The 23,012-nt window shown below is 39.1% G+C and overlaps 1 protein-coding gene across 3 annotated transcripts in view; it reads right to left on the bottom strand.

Annotated features, from left to right (window-relative positions):
* Positions 1–23,012, bottom strand: part of PTPN3 (protein tyrosine phosphatase non-receptor type 3) — a 124,546-nt gene that overhangs the window by 32,893 nt on the left and 68,641 nt on the right. For all 3 annotated transcript variants that reach the window (XM_020786577.3, XM_020786578.3, XM_020786580.3), the window contains 6 exons: positions 21,192–21,366; positions 16,959–17,036; positions 15,752–15,808; positions 15,196–15,352; positions 6,548–6,711; positions 702–792 (listed from right to left, as the gene is read on the bottom strand). In XM_020786577.3, coding sequence (XP_020642236.2) covers positions 702–792; positions 6,548–6,711; positions 15,196–15,352; positions 15,752–15,808; positions 16,959–17,036; positions 21,192–21,366 — 722 coding nt within the window. The remainder of the gene's footprint in view (positions 1–701; positions 793–6,547; positions 6,712–15,195; positions 15,353–15,751; positions 15,809–16,958; positions 17,037–21,191; positions 21,367–23,012) is intronic.

Genomic DNA, 23,012 nt, shown 5'->3' with positions numbered 1-23,012 from the left:
CATTAGCCCTGGATAAAATAGGTAGAGGTGAGTGATTATGGGAGTTGGGGTTGAAGCACATCAGGAGGATCCCAACTGCCCAACCTTGAATGAAATTTACAGACAAGCAACCTGCCTTTTTTTTCTTTGTGGTTATTTTACAGTTATATACATGGGAAAACTTGGAGGTGACAGTAGATCTTTTTTATTTTTTGCTCCTGTAAATGACAACTGTTATTCAAAGCAATGTACACAGCCTTGCTTTGATATTTATACATGGGAGCTGCTTAGGCACATATGTCAAAGCAAGGCCTTGTACACTGCTTTGAAACGTCTTCATTTTCTTCTTCTTTTCCTTTTCTCCAAATAAGTGAACTGGGCCATACCCACTGTCAGTCATAACATCTGTAAAAACAGGTGGGAAAACATTCCATTTTTGGAGAAGGTATTGTCCACGGTGGGTGTGTGAGGAGTGTGAAGTCAGTCAATTTCCTCACTCCTTAATTTTTTGTTTCCCCACTTTCACATATACCATTATATGGCTCATCTGCTTCTATATGTGCTTGTCCACCTGTGCTTCATATGCATACGGAGTAACATGAATAAAAACACTTTATTTTGCATTAGTCTCATTTAGCTTAGAAATGATAGATATGGGAATCATATCACTAACAATTTCTATTAAAGAGAATGATACCTAATATTTATATATTGCTACTTACATGGTAGAACATCTTTGTATCGATTTTTGTCCATGTTTTGAGGTAGTTTTGCATAAGTAATAGCTAATCCTGGCTTTTTTCTATAAAGTTGCTAGAAGAAGAAGAAGAAGATAATTTTTTTAAATCACAGATTCATAGAATAGTGAAGTTGGAAGGGGCCTATGAGACCATCAAGTTCAACCCCTTTCTCATACAGGAATACAAATTAAAGGATATCTGCCAGGTGGTTGTCTAAATTTCTCTTGAATGTCTCCAGTGCTGAAACACTCAACACCTCTCGAGGTAACTGGTTCCACTGTCATACTGCTCTAACAGTTAGGACATTTGTATTCAACTGAAATCTGGCTACCTGAAACTTGAGCCCATTGTTGCATGTCCTGCACTCTGGGATGATCGAGAACAGGTCCTGCCCCTGCTCTATATGACAACCTTTCAAGTATTTAAAAAGTGTCATCATTATCACCCCGTCTTCTTTTCTCAAGACTAAACATGCCCAGTTCTTACAGTCTTTCTTCATAGGGCTTGGTTTCCAGCCCCCTGATCATCCTTATCGGCCTCCTCTGGATGTGTTCCAATTTGTTAGTATCCTTCTTGAAGTGTTGTGTACAGAACTGGACACAATACTCAAGGTGAAGCCTAACCAGTGCCAAAGAGAGCAGAACAAGCACCTAGCAGGATTTTGAAACTATACTTCTGTTAATGCAGCCTAAAATGACATTTGCCTCTTTTGTAGCCATGCCACACTGTTGGCTCATATTCAGATTGTGATCCACAACAATTCCAAGATCCTTCTCGCTTGTAGTATTGCCCAGTCAGGTATCCTCCCATCTTGTGTGCATTTGGTTTCTTTTTTTGAGGTGCAGCACTTTGCACTTATCCCTGTTGAATTTCATTCTGTTGTTTTCAGCCCAGTGCTTCAGCTTATCTTGAATTTTGTTTCTGTCTTCCAGGGTATTAGCTATTCCGCCCAATTTTGTGTCATCTGCAAATATGACAAGTGTTCCCTGCACTCCCTCATCCAGTCATTAATAAAAATATTGAAGAGCACCACACCACAGACTGAGTCTTGAGGTACCCCACTTATTACCTCCTCCCAGTTAGAGAAGGAACCATTAATCATCACCCTTTGAGTATGATTCGGTAGACAATTGTGTATCCACCTGACATTTGCTCTATCCAGCCCACACCTAGTTAGCTTGCTAATCAGGGTATCATGGGGCACTTTCTCAAAAGCTTTGCTGAAGTCAATATATTCCATGTCTACAGCATCCCCTTTGTCTATCAAGGAAGTTATACAATAAAAAACTGCAATCAGATCAGTCTGGCAAGATTTGTTCAACAAATCTGTGTTCGCTTTTAGTTATTACTGCATTGCTTTCTAGGTGCTTGCACAGTGACTGTTTTATAAATTGTTCCATAATTTCCCCTGGGATTGACTGACATCAGGCTGACTGGCCTGTAGTTCCCAAGTTCCTCTTTTTTGCCCTTTTTTGAAGATAGGCCCTCCTCCAATCATCTGGCACCTCACCCATTTTCCATGATTTCATGAAAATAATTGACAACAGTTCTGAGAGTTCTTCCGCCAATTCCTTTAGCACTCTCAGATGCAGTTCACTGGCCTTGGAGATCTGAACTCAATTCAAGGTGGGATTCCTTGACTCTTTGTTTATCAATCTCCAGTCACAATCCTGTCTTCCACTTGCACGTCACATTTGTCTGGAGGTTCACAGTCTATCCTATGGGAAAAGACTGAGCTAAAATAGGTATTGAGCACCTCTGCCTTTTCTTTGCCATCTGTTATCATTTTTCCATCTCCGCTGAGTAGCTGTGTCACAATTTCTTTTCTTTGTCTTTTGCTTCACAAATACCTGAAAAATGCTTTTTTATTGCTTTTAATGTCTCTAGTTAATCTCAGCTCATTCTCAGCTTTTGCTCTCCTAATGCCATCCCTGCATTTCCTTGATAGTGGTCTGTACTCTTCTTCCTTGGTGACCTGGCCTGTACGTGTCTTTTTTTGTGGTCAGATCCTCCCTAAGCTTTATGTGAAGCCACCCTGGCTTTTTTTGCTGCCTCCCACCTTTTTTTCTTGACTAAAATTAATAACTGAAGTCTTAGGGCTAAACTCTGTGTTAATCTCAGAAAGCCAGATCCACTTAAATCCATAGAGATTTTACATCACTTGTGAATAAAAAGTTCCATTCATTTCAATGGGTCTTCTCTCATTGAGACAAACATTGGATTTAACCATAGTCTTTGGCTTTAGGCATTCAGAAAAAATATTACCTCCAAAAAATCAATTTTGGAATTATTTTAAAAGTAAACATCCACACTCTACAGAAGCTATTGCAATCATTGTTGGCATTGTTATCATTAGATATGGGATTTCAATACACTCTTTATAGAGGCAGCCTCTGCCATGAACCTTTGAAGTAATTTGAAGTAAATAAACGATGATTCGATAGGAAGTATAAATTCAATAGTCTCTGAAACAGATCTAGCCAACATAGCCAAAAAAAAGGAACTGAGGGGATCATTGATGGGTGGAGCATGTGCTCCATGGGGGAATGCTCCACTAATCATGTGTCTTTATGCGCTAGAAGCTTCCGAGAGGTTCAGCACAGGCACAGAACAATTCAATTGTGTGCATTCAGAGGCCACAAAGTAGTAGTACAATAAAGCACAAACAAAAAACACAACTGGGAAGGGGAACAACTCATTGATACAGTATCTGCTTTGTATGAAGATAATCCCAGGTAAGGTAAAGGTTCCCCTTGACAAATGTCTAGTCGTGTCTGACTCTCGGGGGCAGTGCTCATCCCTGTTTCCAAGCCGTAGAACCAGCATTTGTCCATAGACAGTTTCCATGGTCACGTGGCCAGCACGACTAGACACTGAACATTGTTACCTTCCCACTGAGGGAGTACTTATTTATCTACTTGCATTTTTACATGCTTCCAAACTGTTCGGTTGGCAGGAGCTGGGATAAGCGACAGGAGCTCACTCCACCACATAGATTCGAACTGCTGATCTTTCAACCTTGCAGCCCAGAGGCTTTGCAGATTAACCCACAGCGCCACCACAACCCTTAATCCCAGGTAGGGTTAGCAAAAACTCTTGTCTGAAACCCTGGAGAGCTGCCAGACAGTGTTAACAATATTGAGTCAGGCAGATTAAAGGTCTGACCCATGTAAGGCAGCTTCCCGTGTTTTTCTACCCACAACTACAAAGAATTGTCGGTGCTGTGCCTGAAGCCATCGGCACTCAAGCAACCATAACCCCTGTTGGTTTAAGGTGATTTTGTAATGGTAGCTAAATTTTATATTCATGCTCAGAAGGAGAAGAAAGATGGCTCAGTATTGAAGGCTAAATGGTAACTTGTTCTAGTCCTCAGAATTATCATGTCATGAAAGAAGAAACACAGCCAGCTAGTCCAGGAGCAGCAATGAAATTTAAAAAGCAGGATTGAGTAATATCTTTATTGGACCATTAATATATAATTATATTGTATACCGCCTCATAGTGCTTAAAGCACTCTCTGGGTGGTTTACAATGTAATCATGCAGGCCACACATTGTCCCCTCCCCAGCAAGTTGGGTCCTTAATTGCACTAGCTGCCCATTCGCTTCTGCATTGACTTCAAAGTGTTAATGATGACATATAAAGACCTAAACAGTTTAGGGCCTCCATACCTGGAAGAATGCCTTCTCCCACCTAGATCTACTCGAGTCACTTGTCATAGTCAGGAAAGATGGCTGAGGGGCCTGACGGTGAGAGAGGCCCGGAAAGAAAAATCAAGAAATCGGGCATTCTCAGCAGTGGCCCCTCGACTTTGGAACAGCTTGCCGCCAGAGATCTGCCTGGCACCCTCGCTGGGTGTTTTTAAGAGCCAATTAAAAACTTGGCTCTTTAGACAGGCGTTACCTCCTGTCAATACTTTTATTTTTCTTGGTTTCTGCCATTCACTTTCCCATCTTGATTATATTATTATTGTAGATTTTAATTGTTGTTTTAAATCTGTTTTTGTGTTTAATATATTGTGAGCCGCCCTGAGTAGACTCCTGTCTAGAAAGGTGGGGTAAAAAAGCAACAATAAATAAATAAATAAATAAATAAATAAATAAATAAATAAATAAATAAATAAATAAATAAATAAATAATTTACTTACATCGGAAGAATGGAAGGCTGAGTGAATCTTGAGCCACTACCTGTGACTGAACCCGGGTCACAAACAGAATTTTGACTGCAGTAAAGCAGTTTAACCACTGTGCCATGAGGTTCCTCAGATATACAGTGGTGCCCCGCATAGCGACTATAATCTGTGCAGCAAAAATCGTCGCTATACGGATTCGTCGCTATGTGGGAAAAAAAGCCCATAGGAATGCATTAAAACCCATTTAATGCGTTCCTATGGGCAAAAAACTCAAAGTTATGCGAAAATCCTCCATACAACTGCCATTTTCGCTGCCCGGTAAGCGAGGAATGGGTGCGAAAACACCACGGGCGGCCATTTTTTTACCTGGCAGCCATTTTGGAACCGGTGATCAGCTGTTCTAAAAACATCGCTATACGAAAATCGGTAAGCAAAACAGCTTACCGATCATTGCAAAGCGATTTTTTACCATTCAAAACATCACAATGCGATCGCTTTTGCGATCGCAAAAAAATCGTCACTATGCGGATTCGTCATTAAACGAAGCGCTCATTAAGCGAGGCACCACTGTACAGTGGGGTCTCTACTTAAGAACGTCTCTACTTAAGAACAATTCAACTTAAGAACAGCTCCATTTGCTAAATTTTGCTTCTACCTGAGAACAGAAATCCAAGATAAGAACAGGAAAAAAAACCTTTCCTGCTCTTTTTTTAACCTTAGGTCATCTTAGGTTAAAAAAAATTCTCCCCCTAGTGGTAGAGTACGTATTAACCAGCTTTGCATTAGTTCCTATGGGAACTAATGCTTCAATGTATGAACGCACCTCTACATAACAAAAAACCAGCCAGAACGGATTAATTGGTTTTCAGTCCATTCCTATGGGAAATTTTGCTTCAACTTAAGAACGTTTCAACTTAAGAACACCATTCCAAAATGATTTACGTTCTTAAGTAGAGGTTCCACTGTAGTTTCTATGGATGGAAAAGAGCAGATACGGATTAAATGGTTTTCAATGCATTCCTATGGGAAATGCAGATTCAACATAAGAACTTTTCAACTTGAGAACCACCTTCCAATACAGATTAAGTTCTTAAGTAGAGACCCTACTGTACTGTATAAAATCTAGGCAACCTGGTAGAAGGCTGTATGAATTCTAAAAAATACTTCTTTGGCTACCTTGACATAAACCACTGAAGCCTCTGTGCTGCAAGGTCAGAAGACCTGCAGTCGTGAGATTGAATCCACGGGATGGCATGAGCCCCTGTCGTTTGTCCCAGCTCCCGCCAACCTAGTGATTCGAAAGCATGCAAAATGCAAAACTGCAAGTAGATAAATAGGTACCACCTCTGTGGGAAGGTAAACGGTGTTCCATGCCTAGTCACACTGGCCACATGACCACGGAGGATTGTCTGTGGACAAACACTAGCTGTATGGGTTGGAAACGGAGATGAGCACTGCCACCTAGAGTAGGACACGACTGGACAAATTGTCAAGGGGAACCTTTACCTTTACTGGCACTTGAATAAATGTTTGGCTCATTTGGGGATCAATCTGGTTAACCAACATAGCAGATGCCCTGTAATAAACGGCAGTTTCAAGAAGCAGTGCACCTAGACATGTCGCAGATTTCTTCAGGTTTGATCAGAAAAGGATGGATTCAGACCAAAGGGCTCAACACTGTGAATGGCCCATTACCTCAAACTGAATTAGGACCGTTCCACTTTCTAGTCCCTGCTTCAGTTGTTCCATTGACTCTTCTAGAGTTCCACCATGTTCTGAATAGGTAGGAAGATTTGCTTCTGGGAAAAGAGAGCTATCAACTTCATCTTCTGACTTGCTCTCTACAAATGGTTTGACAACTGGAAGACAAAGAATCAAATTCAAACATCAGTAATTTTAATAGTAACATTTAGCACTTTCTATACTAAAGCCATGCAGTGGGGAGTTGTCTGGTATAAGTTAAAATAGATGTAATAGGTTCATAATGAAAGTACAGAAAGGCAGAATCTGTGAAATACAGTCAACTCCAACATAAACTCTATGGCAGAGAATGGCAATCTCTGCCAAATGTTTCTGACTAAACTCCCACTGGCCCAGCCACCATGGCAAATAATCAAGGATAATGGGATCTCTAATTCATTTTGACAACACCATGCTAAATACCCAGCTCTGTAGGATATACAAGAGAAGATGAAGCAGGGCAGTGGTGCTTTGTATGCCAAAGAGGGCATAACACCAAAGAAGCTAACCTAACAAGACCTGGGCCATCTACAGAATCACTTTTGGTGTCAACATCAAACCACCAAGTAAGTTTAGTATTAGTTACATGCTAGCATTCTCAGCAGCAAAATTCTGATGAATTTGAGATGAAGAAGAGAAGATCCTGAATGAAGAAGGAAATCAGAGACATCCACAGACTAAATTGTTATAGCAATGAGTAGATTAAACTACTCTCACAAAGACTGGATAAACACATGTTCCAGACATGACTAAGGATGCAAATCTTCACTTATTTTGTTTTCACATGGAAGAATGAAGATTTTCAAAAAAATGTTCTTCTTCTGGGTGAATATTACAAGAGTTTTTGTGCATTTTTGTGGGGAAACTTTGAAAGTGTTTATTTTGTTTTTGGTTAAAAATATTGTATTGTGTGCAGAAAAAGTTGCCCTTGAATTTTATGAAGTATAGGAGGTTTTTGTGCAACATCACACTTTTTTGCTAATGCTTCTGCTAACAAAAAAGCATTGAACTTTTTACTATCACGAAAAAAGAAAAAAATCATATCACTTTATTCCCCCCCCCATGCTGGTTTCATGATGTGTATTGTCTAGTGAGTACTGCAATCATTCATTAGTCAAGACAAAGATAATACTACCAGATAACATAAACGACAGTTGGTAAGACAATCTCAGAGAACTAACAAGAGAAGATGTGACTCTGGAATTAATTACCGTATTTTTCGCACTATAAGACGCACTTTTTTCCCCACAAAACAGGGAGGTGGAAAGTCTTATGGAGCAAAGAAAACAGATTATTTTTTCCTCTTTTCTTCTCCTAAAAATTTGGTGCGTCTTATGGAGAGGTGCGTCTTATGGAGTGAAAAATACAGTATAAATGGTGCCTGGTGCTTCCTGCAAGACATTATATTATTGACACTACACTGTATTGATAACACAGTGGCCATGGTGCTGTCAAACTAAATCTACTGTATGTGTAATGGGGTAATTGGAAAACTGCCAAGGAAGATAAACACAGACACATTTCACTTCAAAAGAAGATGTTCTAGAAAGTGAGGAGGCTGATAAAAAGAAAGCTGAAAGAGAAAGTCAAAGGAGCCAATCCTCTCCAGAACACCAAAACAACAGAAATTTAGTTAGAAGATACATCACAAGGCCAGAAGGTAAAACCAAATATAAGAGGCCTCCAGTAAACAGGCAACCTCAAGGAAGCTATTAAAGAGAAAAACAGATTTCCTTGAGAAAATGAAAGCCGTATCCAAATAAGGACAACAACAAAATGAAAGGAAAGAAAAATAAAAAGAGATACAAAAAGGGATTTTGAGGGGCATACTGCTAAAACCAAACAGTTTAAAGAAATACATAAATCAAAACAAAAAAACTTCATGACCAAACCCTACGGGTGTTTGCAAAACTTGGAACAGCTAATTGCAGCTTAACAATGAGGCATGGAGACATGTCTCAACTGCATGCCCGGTCGCGTGCCCAACTTCCCACCTGAGCTGTGTCCTGGCACCAGCTGTTGCAAGCTATATAAACTTTACACAAAGACCTACAGGATTCCAGCTGATGGGGGGAGGTTATTACAGAAGAGTTCAGAGATGTGATTTCTCTCACGCTGCTTGCCATCACTCTGATGCTTCAACTCAAGCATGCATTTTGTACCAGAAGAGGCATCAGAGCTGGCAGGCTGGCAGGAACTTTTAAAGAGAGCCAAATCACTGTAAAGGGGCCAGAGTCTCACAATATTTGCGATTTTTAAAAAGGGCCTGCTTCCGTGGAACTGCCAGTACATTCAAATAATTGCCTGACTTTTATGTCACCACGCAGTCAGCTGAACCATGAGGATACCCATTAACTGATCAATCCAGAGGGTAAGTGGGGGAAAACGATGGAATCCTGAATTATATCCACCACCAAAATAGATCTGCTTGTTAAAGTGCCACCTTGGCAACTCTTGCAACACCTTTCCTTTACATGCTTGTACCTAGTTGTTTTCCGTAGCGTGGCTTTTGCATTGTTCAGCCAAGTACCCAAGAAGCTTTCTGACAAGAAGCTTCCCACTGATCTCTTTGTTCTTCTTGATCTATGCCACTGAATCATTTTAATTTTTTGTTCTAAAGCCTTTGAGATGCCAGATGTTTCTGTTCTTTTTACTTAGACAATCAGTATGTGTAAAGATCTTAGTTCAGCTCTAAGATTAATCTTTGGTTGGATTAGTCTTCAAAACTGTACTTTATGATTCTCACTTAGTACTTCTTTTTGACTCTGGTACCTGGATTTGTGTATCCTACAGTGCGAACTGAGAGCTCCTGTTGTCCTGCAGGAGGCTTCCACCTTCTGTATGAATTCTGTATTCTGGACCCAATGACAGTGCTCAAGGAGAAAATCTATGTGTTCACAGGATCTATTATAAAATGCCCCAATGTGTTGCTTTTGAGTCACTTTTTACTAATTGTCTTTCTCGCAACTATTCTCAAGGTTCTCTGTGTTTTAGTGGAGGAGATATATAGGGATGGAAAACCTCTAGGGTATAGAGGCTGCACATTCCCACCTAGAACCTGGAAGGTTATGCTGGCTTCTGTGCAGGTATTTTTCATTTTTTAAAAAAACTGAAAAAGCCTTTTACACCCTCTCGTGGTCATAGACTGAAATTTCACCATGTTTTCAGCTGCTCTTACAGGCCTAAAAGATGCTTTTCCCCTCCAAAAACTGAAGGTGACTATAGAGGTGCCTCGACTTACAAATGTCCCAACTTACAACCAATTTGAGTTACAACCAGCTTCAGCCACAAAAATTTGCTTCAACTTGTGGCTAGAGCTTTGAGTTATGAATGGGAAAAAAAAGGTGGGGGAGGTAGGGAATTTGAACTGCTTTCAGTGAACTGTTGGTCAGTGAAGAAGCTGCTTCTCTGTAGCTCTTTCACCCCAGCAGTTAGAGAGTGTGGGTTCGGAGAGAGGCTTCTGGTACTGTACTGTATGGTGTTTTTTTGGGGGGGCATTTTTGTTTTTTAATTTTTTTTTCTTTTTGGATTTTTGCTTTTTGACATTCTTTTTTAAAACAGAGAGACAGCCTGTTCTGGGTGAATACTGTATGTATAGGGGTTTTGCAGTGTGGGTTTGGGCTGGGGGGTTATGTTTCTGTGCTCTGATGTGTTTTGCAGTGTGTAGTTGTAGCATTTTTAGTACCTGGTAGAATTTTTTTTAATTCTGTGGCTTCTAAGGTTTGTGTACTGTGACCTCTCTTTTGTTTTAAAAGGTGTTTGGTTTAAAATGTCTTGGTGTAAAATGTGTAGGTTCAAAATGTGTGGGTTTAACAATGTGGGTTTAAAATGTGTTTTAGACTCCAAAGTCTCCCCCCCATTGTCTTCTCTCTCTCTCCTCTCTCTTTTTGTGCTTAAAAGCACAAACCTTTGTCTGAGGGGGTGTGTGTGCCCCAGTGATGACCTTCTTTCTTTCCTCTTTTCCCCATTGTTTCCTTCCCTCCTTTCCTGCCCTTTTTTTAAAAACCTAAGTCATCTTAGGTTAAGTCCTCTTACGTTAAAAGAAGAAAAACCTCCCCCTAGTGGTAGAGGATGGATTAACTGCTTTTGTATTGGTTCCTATGGGAACGAATGCTTCGACTTGCAACCGGCGCCTCTAGATATAACCAAAAACAGCTGGAATGGATTAATCGGGTTTCAATGCATTTCAATGGGAAATGCTACTTCAACTTACAGCCGTTTTGACTTAGGGATTCAGTTCACAAGTTCAGGCACCACTGTACTAGTTTTGTGGTGGTGGGGGAGTCCTCACTCAGCCTGCAACAACTTGGGGAGGAGACATGTTGTATTTAGCTTGAGAGGTCCATGAACACTGCAAGCAAAAATTCGGGGTTGTCAAGCAGTAAGCTGTATGCAGTACCCAAGTCATATCACTGCGCTTAAGTGAGATTCAAGAAAAATGTAAAGAAAGTGCTTCAGCCATGAGGAAATGAAAACATTTCACAAGAAATTCTTTCCCAAAGCAACTTGCACCATCTATTGTTTCAGGTGGTGGATATATTCACTGTCATGAATGAAAATGTACATATATTCACCTGTTATACTTTCCTGTTTGCTTCCGGGCCAGGTTTAGGGTGTTTATGTTAACTTTTAAAGCCCTTAATGGTTTAAGATAGGGGTCCCCAAATTTTTCACCATGAGGGCCACATCATATATTTTACACATTTTGAGGCCAAAGGAATACACGTGCACAGAAATGCACACATGGGCTGAAGGGAATGGACCTCAGCCTATGGCATTCATCAGGCTGGATAAAAAGGCAAGGTGGGCTGGATATGGCCCACAGGCTGTAGTTTGGGGACACCAGGTTTAGGACCTTATTACCTGGTTGAGCACCTCTCCCTCAAAACATATACCTGTCCCATCTGCACCTCTCATATTTGGAGGCTCTAGAAATTTGTCACTTGAAACCATGCCTTTTCTGTGGTGGCTGCTTCACTTTGGAACTCCCTGCCAGCAGAGGTGAGACTCGCCCCATTCCTCTTGGGTTTCGGAGGCAACTGAAGACCTGGTTGTTTCCCCAAGCCTTTCAATAGTTTGCCCCAAATCTAGTAATTTTATGTATCCCTTCTGCTGCCAGCCTGTCATTAATCTTCCTTTTTTATGTGTGTGTGGTTCCTGTAGCTATGCCTAGAACCCTTTTTCCATTATTGTTTCATTGTTTTTATCATCATTGTTTATGACTGTGTGTCCTTCTATTAGCCACCCAGAGTTTCTGGGATAGAAATGTAAACAGACAAGCAAGCAAACTTCCCAGTATGCACCAAGTGCTTCTCCTCACAAGTTTCACTGAAAAAAACAAAGCAAGACAAAAAAAAAACCCTACTGTTGTTATGAGATAAATCAGAATTAGAATCATGCTATGTATGGCACACTACTTTAAAATGTGGAATGCCAGATGTTTCAGGATGTCAGATCTAATTTTCCCATTCATTTATCTAGTATACAGAGGCCAAACTGCATGTTACACTGTGGACTATTCTGTACTAAACATTGCCACAGAAGATGTGAAATGCTTCTGCCACATGCTAACAGTTCAACTGCTGTGAAAATGAACATTTTCGCCACAGGAGAGGTTATAACAGAAAGGACACCATGGCATACGCCTCAATCTCAAAACATTTAACATTAGCAGCAAGCATAGGACTACTGAGGTGAAAGAGATCCCTTAGAGAAAATTGCAAGAATCCTCCAGCCACCATTTCAACAACATACTTAGTAAAAAAGGAAAACCATTAGAATTGGCTATGCATCCAGAGGACTGAAGAAATTCTGGATAATCTGGTGTGGTAACAATATCACGCGCAGATGGAGAAACAAGGTAAAAGGAGCTTCAGAAATAATGCACAACAATGGTTTGAGTACAAGGGGCACTGAAAGCCAGCTGAGCAAGAACTGCTGCTCTGTCCTTCGGTAGAATTAGGTATAGTATTGCTAAAATCAACTAGAGATTGTAGGCAGAGGTTTTTGGACGGATAGAGAAACCAGGTTCACTTGGGGAATGCATAGTGGTGCTGAGGTACTTGAGGAGGTTGTTGGTGAGAAGTTGCGGCCAACAAGGGGAGAATATTATTGAAGATAACCTCCTTGGATTTCATGAGCCCGATAAAAGTGTTAAAATCTAAAGAGATTTAGAATTTGGAATTAATCGTTATAATTGTAATTGTATTTTTAATGATTTTATACGTGTTTATATTGATGTGTTTTTATCTATGTAAGCCACCCCGAGTAGACATTGTCTAGAGGGGTGGGGTAAAAATCTAATAAATATATAAATAAAATAAATAAATAAAGAGTCCAAAGTGGGACAGAGACCCACAACTTTCTTGGATATAGCAAGAAAAAGCCATATTCTTTCAAACATACGGGTAGATGCTAAATACTAGCTTTAGAAGCTTTCTAGACTAAATATAGAAACTTTCTGAAATAAGATCTCTATACAGATACAGAACCTTTATTTGGAACTGCACAGAAATCATGAAGTATTTGGTATGTGTAGTAATAGCAGCAACAGAAACAACCTCTCTCATGTTTTCTCTAGCTTTAAACATCTGACAATACAAACTCACTATTCTCAGAAGCTGAGGCAAAAACAACAAACCTACATGCTCAAACAGCTGCTGAATACACCAGGGTTTCCCCCGTTTCTCTTTTTAACAGGAACTCCTTGTACTATACTGCAGGCTGCAATGATGCATCTCCCAAATTTCCAAGGCTGGCATTTTGGTAGGAGATAAGGAATTTAATTCGTTTAAAAAAATTCTACGATATTGAATTTTGGATACTCTGCTTCTCTATGCACAATTAAAAAGATAAGGAAATGGCCCGATATTGCTGCACAATATCAGACCTGCATTGCCAGCAGGAAACGGATGCCAAACTTTACAAGCAAAAGACAGCATGAATGTTGACCAAACCAATGTCAACAGTCAAAATGGTCTACACGACACCCTCTTGTGCTGACTATAATTCACAAAAAGATACCAAGCAGGGAAAAATCTGAGAACCTGGCTACTTTTTTAATCACTTAGCCATTTCTCATCCAACAAAAATCAACAGGGCTGTTTGTCAACGAACTGTCTAAGTTGCAAGGACTAAGTTAAATTTACTGGAAAAGGCGATGCCACTAGGAAAGAGGGGAGAGAGTAGGAAGAGAGAATGACCCGACATGAGACTAAATAAAGAAAACCACTGAAATATCTGATTTGCAATATCTAAGCAGAGCTGTTAATGATAAAACATTCTGGAGGTCATTAAGTCCTATAGTCACCATATATCAGAAGTAACTTGATGGCATATAACATCTTTGGATTTTTTTTAAGCACCAAGCAATTGTAGCATGACATGATGGGTGGCACAAAAACTCTGCTAACTTCAAGTAAGACTATCCCTAGCCACAAAGCACCAAAACAGAACAAAAGGAAAAAAACAACACAGCAATTTCACAGCTTAAATGAGTGAGCTTCTGAATATTTGCTCTTTATTTTTTGTCTATGTCAGCATTTTTACAAAAGGACACATTATCCTTTTGTAAGCATGAAACTCAAAAATACTATTTGGCCAAGAAGGAGTTACAAATTTCTCCTTCTGAGAGTTAGTTAATTAGATCCTGACTGACAGGGTTCAAAAATTCAGATTGCCTCAGATGCAAAGCTGAGCAGCTACAGTATAGCCTTTGTTGAAGCTTTTTTCTCCAGCAAGCCTGTACTATGCATGCTCAGTGTCATTACTGTTTCTCCCATCTGAAAGGCTTTTTTTGTAGACCAGTATTTCAGCCCCTATAGCCTGGATTCTTTTCAAATGAAGAAAAATGGATGAAACCAACAATTCTTTCTCAATATAAACAAGATTGGTCTTTTCAATTTGTATGAACCATTTTAAATCTGGGCTAAATTGGGGTCACCTATTTCTAAGTGGGGGGAACAGTTTTACATTAAAAGAAAACAACTCAAAAACCATTTGTCCAAACTTTTCCAAATTTTGCATATAGCAACTGCCTCCTGCTGACCTAAAGCCCAGTTTAAAAGTTATAAATTTTTGTTTGGGCTGTTCCCATTTTCAGAATTGCGTTTTAGGCTGGTGCTTTGCTCCAGTGCACAATATCACTGCTGCAATCTTGTTCAGTTGTAACACTAAGGGAGATTCAGAATTGCCAGATCACAGTTTGCTCTTTGGATCAGGCCCAACATTTAATATTAAAATGCAAAACGAATCCAGAATCCTATAATTCTAATACATTTATTATGTTCCATTTGACTCAATGTGAAATTTTAGGAAGTTGTTTTCACACTTTAATAAAATAAATGCAGGAACTTTATTTAGCTATTTAACTGAGATCCAATACTATCCTTTCTCACAAACTTTGATACTGACAAAACTGCAAATGTGTTATTATCTAAACATCGGATTTCAATATTTCAACTGACTATTTGTAGAAACAAAATGACTTGCAAATAATGAACAGATAATAATCCTGGCCATGTCTACTACAGCATATTATGTTCTTAACTAGCAGGACCCCATCATTAAACAACATTCCAATACCCACTCTGATATTTATTTACCTTTCCGCCTGATCAGTAGCACAAGCTCTCTTGTGTGAGACTCTCTGCTGGCTTTTATAAACATCACCACTTGGTCATGTGTGTGCTCAGAGATGTCCCGGCCATTGATTAACACTATCTGATCACCTTCAAGCAATTTTGGAATGCATTTGTCAGACTGCCATAAAGCCAAAGAAAATTATGTCAGTATTTTCAGACCTCTCAATCTGAGAGAAAAACTGAACTTTCATTTCAGTGTAACAGAACCAATGACTGGTCAGCAAGTGTTATTCTTTATCTTGAGATTCACTTTTTTCACCAGGAAATGGTTGAAAGGTTTTTACATTTTAAGTTTCTCACTTAAGAAACAAGAAATTCTTCCAAAGTTTGCTTCCATCGGTGTCCACATTGTTCAGATCAGGTTAAAAATGGAGCTGCTCATTATCTACTAAATCACAGGACAATCCAATTGAGTCCTACAACCTGATATTTTTCTCCAACCCCAAAATTATGCTATAAATACATAAGTGAATGAAACCAAAAACCAAAAAAACCCACCACCAACAACAAAACTTACCGGAGAGTCCGGTATAATTCTAGAAACCACTAATGGTATCTTCTGATCAATGCCACCCTAAAACATTATATCAAAAAAAGTTAATATAAACAGATGTGCTTACATGGGGGAAAAGTCACTTTTTTTGGAAATACTGTAGAACATAATTTAATTCTAAACATGGTAATCTCTTTCAGTTGAGAGAAATAATATTTTAAGAGCTTTTGCATGTATTTTATTTGACCAATCATTATCCTACTAAGAGTTACAGGCTGTTCTTAACTCTGCATCAGAGGCAGACAAAGTGTGACTTTCTATATGTTATTAGACTGCAACTCCTACCAGCCCTTGCCAGACACGGCAGCCTAGCAACATGTGGAAAACCACATTTTGCTCACTGCTGCTTTATATGGGTTTAAAGTTGATTTTTTAAAAACATTGGTTGTGATTTGGATGTAATTTGTATAGAGGTTCTATATGGTTAGTCATAGAAAATGCATAGCAAAAAATGTTGAGGTACTTCCACCAGAAAATGATAGCTACAAAGCAGTCCCCTAGCTTTTGTAAGCTATGGAAAGATTATATAGCTTGGAGTAGTACTAACACAGACCAGACATGTGGTACATGATATGTGTTTAAATCATCCTATGTAAAGGAAGAATAGGAGCAAATATACTTCATTTTCAATGTTAATGTTCATTTAAGGCAGTGGTCCCCAACCTTGGGCCTCCATATCTTCTTGGACTACAACTCCCAGAAGCCTACACCACCACCTCTTCTGGTCAGGATTTCTGGGAGTTGAAGTCAAAAAAACATCTGGAGGCTCAAGGTTGGGGACCACTGATTTAAGGAATCAGAGCAGGGGAAAACCTTTGACCAAAGGAGACGCAAGGTCTCAACCAACACAATAGTGAATATTCCTACTTAAAATCATGAAGACCAACGTTTTTCATAATTACTGACTACATTATGGCATTAACATATCTTAGTAACTAAGTGATGGGAAAATGAGCCTCTGGTTTCTCTACTAGAAAAATGAAAACGCAGAAGTAAGGAAGGAAGGAACCATAACCATTTTATTGAACTATGCAGTGTGATGGGCAGAAACTGTTGATACATTAACAGTGAAAGCTCATTTAAAAGAGAAGCAGAATGTCTGAATGTTTCCATCTGTTTCCCCGATCTATGCCATAATGCATCATAAAATTACTAAATGAGAGCTGTTTACCTTCAGATTAAATCCAAATTTCCCATTTTCATCTGGCAAGATCCGTATCAAAAGTAAGTTTCCATCAATAACATCATTCTGGAAAATATTGAAAACAAGCATTTGATTTGTGTCACATATTAAGCACTGCACATCTGGCATGGTTTTAGTTATCTTTTGCCTGTGTAACAAGGAAATAAAGCCATGTTCTCCTGCTCACTGGTCATATCCATATATCAGACTAGCATTTGAATAGTTACATGCCGTTGAGTAAAATCTGACTTATACTAGCCCTAGCAGGACTTTCAAGGTAAGTTTTCAGGGCAGGTTTTATCAGTTCCATGCCCCCAATGAATTTTCATGGCCAAGCAGGGATTTGAACCCAGGTAGCCTAAGTCCTAGCCTCTCCTTCCATTCACTACATCACACTTGGGATGTATTTTTAATGCATGTGTACTAAGGATACTGGGAAGCAGAACATCAGTTAACGCAAGACACAAATATAATTTCATGACTATAAGTCTCAAAATTCTACTTACAAATACAACACACAAAGCGCTAACCTGGCACCCATTATCTCCAAGATGAAGTCTACAATTGTACCCAATTTCAAAACAGTGTGCTAGAAATGATGACAGGTACAGGATATAGAAGTATGCTGAACACTGGGACCTTTATTTTCTTCACATCACTTTTCACACAGTACTGTCATATATTTCTATCAAATGTTGGTGAAAACCACATTTTCAAAAAAAGATAATTGCTAGTGAACATCTGAGAAGCAGTTCCAAAGATAACTAAAAATCTCTCTCTAATGCTTCCTTCCCTCTTCTCTGTGCCTTGTTATGTGGTTTTTTTTTAAAATCAGCATCTGTTTCATTTGTAGCTTTATTCAATTTTCAGAGTTTTATAGTGGTAAATAAATTAAGAGTCTTAAAAAACTTACATGCCTGAGCCTCTTATAAGCGTCAGTAGAACTCATAGTTTTCTAGAAGGCACAATCATATGCAACCTCTACTAACACACTATCTACTAACACACTATATGTAGGCTGATCACCAGAAGTAGTTTAACAAGATTTTTTTTAAAAAAAGAAAAACATTTATTCAAGAGCTTGCTCTAACAATACAGCTTGTATGAAGCAAGCCCAAGAGATCTTATAACATTTTCCTGGAAACATCCTAGGCATGTACAAAGGCTGGAGATGTTACATATTTTGGCTCAGTTCCAAATTGATGAGAATTTTACTGACAGGAAGAGTCAATTGGGCTACTGAAGTTGCTTTGCTTTTACTCTTAAATTAAGTTTTTAACTTCTCTTCATCTCCTTTTCCTTCTCTGGCAAGACTAAGAATACCCCTATTCCTTTTCACTTCCTTTCCATCCTTTTTCTTAAATGTCAGGGTTCAAAATTCCCTTGGATCCAATTCCAATAGATGGCAGCTATCTTTTTCTTATAAACTAAAATATTAATTAGTTAAACAGCTGGGAAACATCTAAACACTCTGAACCTATAATGGGCAGAAGATTCTAAGCAGACACAGAAATAAATAAATAATATTAACAGTAAATTGCTTCATTCATATTTGCTTTGATATTCAATATTTCCACATTAATTATTCCATATTCTTATTATTTCTATATTTCCCTTTTTAACTTAATCATTCATATCCTAAAGTACTACTACTAATTTAAGTTGCTATTGCTGCTTTGGTTGCTTTGGACTGCTGTGCTAAATTTTGAGCCATTCATATTTCCACATTTTTCATTTTCATTCAAGAAACCACTGAATTCACTTAATTTAAAATGTCAAGTTTTGCCCTATTCAGGCATTACAGTTGAAAGACCAGAGGGCTGAAATCATGATGGGCATGGGAGTGCACAAGGAAGCCCCATCTCTATCTCCCACCACTCCCTCAAGTAAAACCAAACTTCGTGTGTTCAGTACGGAAGTCTGTAGAAGGGCTTATAGGCACATTCAGTCCATCGTGCTTATACGTAGGTGCTGTGCAAACTTTCACATTGAGCACAAAAAAACCTCCTTAACTTCAGGGATAGGAGGATATGGGAATATGCATCTCCGCATGTCCACCATCTATTTAACCCTTAATATATTATGGCCTGGTGCCTGAATAGACCTTCTGTGTTATCTGGACAGACTGTTTCCTACTGCCCCATAGGATCAAAGTAGATAAATTTGGAGTCACAGTTATGAAATATGATTAGTAAATATGGTAATTAGAGATGGGGATGAAGCACCAAAATTGACTTAGCAAGAGGAGAGGGAAAGGGATATAAGTGCTGCATGATCACTTTTATCCCTGCTTTCCCTCTTCTTGCCAAGCCCCATGGGGCTTAGCAAGAGGAGGGGGAAAGGGATCAAAGTGACCCCACAGCACTTTGATCCCTGCTTTCCCTCCTCTTGCTATGCCCTGCGGGGCTTAACAAGGAGAGGAAAAGGGATCAAAGCAATCTCGCAGCCAGGACTGTGCAATTGCTTTGATCCCTGCTTTCCCTCCTTTTGCTAAGCCCCGCAGGGCTTAACAAGGAGGGGAAAAGGGATTGTGGCGTTTACCCCATGGCCCTTGCTTGTTTCACCAAATACAAGGCTCACATGAGTATCCCAACACGCCCTTTAACACACTGCCAACAGTTGATTTATCAACTATATCTCCTATGAAAGACTGAGGTCCATTCAGTACTTAATTTTTTAAACAGAAACAGGTTTATTGATTATAAGTTGTTTTAGGAATAGTTCTTAAGCACATTCTTAAAGTTACACAAAGCTTCAGTGTTTTACTTTAACCTCTTCTATCTTAATACAGGTCACACTCTGACTAATCACTCCTTAAACACTCTCCCTGCCTCAAAAGCCCTAAACTCTTTCTCTGACTGAACTGACTAGACTCTGACTCACCCCTCCCTTCTAGTTTCTCCAGCTCCGCCTCCCAACAGCTCTCATTGGTACATGCCAATAATCTTCTACCTGAGCCAAAGCAGGGTGATTGCTACAGGGATCAAAGCAATCTTGAAGCTGATGGTGTGTAAATTGCTTTGATCCCTTTACCCCTCTTCTTGCTCTGCCCTGAGGGAAAAAGGGAAAGAAAAAGAGGGAAAGCGAATCAAAGCACTGTGGGGTCACTTTGATCCCTATTCCCCTCCTCTTGCCAAGCCCCACAGGGTTTAGCAAGCAGGGATCAAAAGATCACAGACCACTTTGATCCCATTCCCACTCCTTTTGCTAAGCTCCATGGGGCTTAGCAAGAAGAGGGAAAACAGAGATCAAAGTGATGGCACAGCCAATCCCTTGGATCACTTTCCTCCTCTTCTTATGCCGCGTGGGCATAGGAAGAGGACAAAAGGGGAACCAAGCCATCCCCCAGTCCCAGGGATGGGATTCCCTTTGGGCACATTTTAGCAAGCCACCTGAACGGAAAGCCCCTCTCTGCTTATGCCCCTGAGGAACAGCCGATACACGAGGGCGTAAGCACATGCGGAATGAAGGGATGAATATAAAAGGGTTATATTCATTGCTTCGTATTTGTTGGGGTCTCTGGACCCCAAGAATACAAAACAACAAATATCTTTATATTCGTCCCCATGTCTAATGGCAATTCAAGGTCATCAGAACTATATGAAGTAAAAGTGAAATCTGCAAGTTTTTTGTCTCCTAAGCAGAAATGTGGATGTAAAAGCTAGTTTAAAACAGTAACTAAAAATGGAACTTGGGTAGTCAAAAGACTAAATTCAGTCATAAGCTGAGTTCAGGAAGTACGCAGAATAAAATAAAATATTAAGAGAAAGAGGCATGTTGTCTACACAATGGTCACAGTGGGTTGGATCCAGAGTAAGAATGCAATTCTTAAACACACTTTTTGTGGTATAATTCCAGGTAACCCAGTGAGATTTATTTCTGATTAGACATGTATAGGAATTTACTATTAGGTACTACTGAATTAAACGGGTCTTTATTTAGCCATTACTAAATTTCACACTAATTTCAATATGAGTCCCAACTCAACCAGTTGAGTTTAGATCCAGCCTACTGTAAGAAAAGAACACATTAACTATCTGAAGCAAATCCTAAATGAAGATATCATGCCCTGAACTGATATACTGTATGTTGCCACCATTCTCTACACCTGTTATACCAGCACTGCACAACATTCAGGGCATGCTACCATAGTTTTTCGAGACTAAAGGATGTCTACACTGCACAACATGGACTTTCTGTCTATAACCTTGTTTCTCATACCTTATCAAAGTAGTATTGACTAGAATCCTCCATTAAATGCCCTTTTGCAACATTTTCATTTGTTTCTAAGCACTGTTTATCTATTCCATCGGAAGTAAAGGAACCAGAACGATTGCCAACTCCATTGCTCACTTGAGATGAGGAATTCTGTAGTGACTTATTTTCCAAAATATTCCTACATTAAGAGAAAATAATAAAGAAATGCAACACACACAGGAAACTAATGACAAGTTAATACAGTACCTTGAGTTAAATTTATTTCACATTTCTCTTCCTATGAAAGGACTTCTTTTAACAAGACAGTCACATGATTTTTCAAAAATTCAGTTGTTAGCTTATGATATGTCAATATGTAAGGAAATCTATTTGAACTGAATATATATAGAAAAATATATTCCAACTAAATATGATTTTTTTAGCTGCTACGATCTATAGCACATATTACCTGAACTTTATTCTAATAATTAAAGGAAGTTACTGCAAACAGAGAACCTGCATATGTAATATTAATATGAAGAATGCATTAGGTGTTCACATTTTATTTGTAGTTCTAGCTTATTCTTGGTGGCAGAAGAAAAATCACCACATTTATTAAATATTAAAGGATCATTTTCCCCCAGGAAAAGAGATTTTATCATTCTAAACCTCAAAATTCTATAATCTGTAATTAGCTGACACCTCTCCAATTAAAAATCTGAAGTGTGGCAACCACAATTTGTACCTGAGGCCTTTCAAACTGATCCAACAAACATATCAGAGCTGCAGAATGTTTAATATGCTGAAAATTGAAACACCTGCCCCTTTCCGTCCAGTCTTCAGAATAGCAAATTGTATATTTCTGTTAATTTTTGTTCAGAACAACTGGTGTACACTCTTTAATCTTGTTAAAGAAAGAATTCTTTCACCGGTTTGTGAAGCCCTGTGCAGAAGTCAAGATGCTGAGGGCTTCATACCCTACTAGAGTTGATGGAAGCAAGTACTATGTGATTACTTTAATCCTCAAGATGGAATTTGCCAACAGTTTTCAAAGGGAAAATATTTCATTCTACATGAAATGCTGGTGATATTAGTTACAAAGTGCCATTTTACCAATTCAGAGTACCCAAACTGGAATCACAATGCTGGACAAGCAATTGTGATCTATCTCTTTACCCTCTTGTTTTGTCAAATTTTCTACTCCCTCTCAAAATCACAGAAGATTTTGCTTCAGAAAGTCCTCAGGGGCAGGCATGGTTAGGCATCATCCTTAGCTTCCCAAACCTGTCTTTATGAAATACAGTGGGGTCTTGACTTCAGAACTTAATCCGTATTGGAAGGCGGTTCTCAAGTCAAAAAGTCTGTAAGTCAAGTCTCCATTGACCTACAGTGCATTGAAAACCGATTAATCCCGTAACAGGCCGTTTTTGTTCCATTTTGGTTTTTTTCTGGTCTGTAAGTCAAATCTCAGTCTGCAAGTCGAACCTAAATTTTGCGGCCAGAGAAGTCTGTAACTCAAAAAGTCTGTAAGTCAAGCCGTCTGTAAGTCAAGGGTCCACTGTACTCCAGTCTCAAAGCAACAGGTTTCTAAATTACTGAGTATATTTATTGAAATGACTAACTAAACAGAAAATATACACAGAAAGAATATACACATACTCAGCGAGAAACTGATTCCCTCCTGCTCTTGATGTGACTCTTGCCAGTTCTGTTGAAATACCAGTTCCACTTAGATCCCCCCTGAACAGAAATGTCATCTTTATCATGCTATTATACTGCCAATTTCCAGTGCAATGCAGCCTTGAATTCCAGCGTCATCCAAATATATTTTACTACCTGAGGCAC

Source organism: Pogona vitticeps, chromosome 6 (assembly GCF_051106095.1).
Source record: "Pogona vitticeps strain Pit_001003342236 chromosome 6, PviZW2.1, whole genome shotgun sequence".
In the NCBI taxonomy this organism is placed as follows: Eukaryota; Metazoa; Chordata; class Lepidosauria; order Squamata; family Agamidae; genus Pogona; species Pogona vitticeps.
This window is presented reverse-complemented; position numbering and strand designations above follow the sequence as displayed.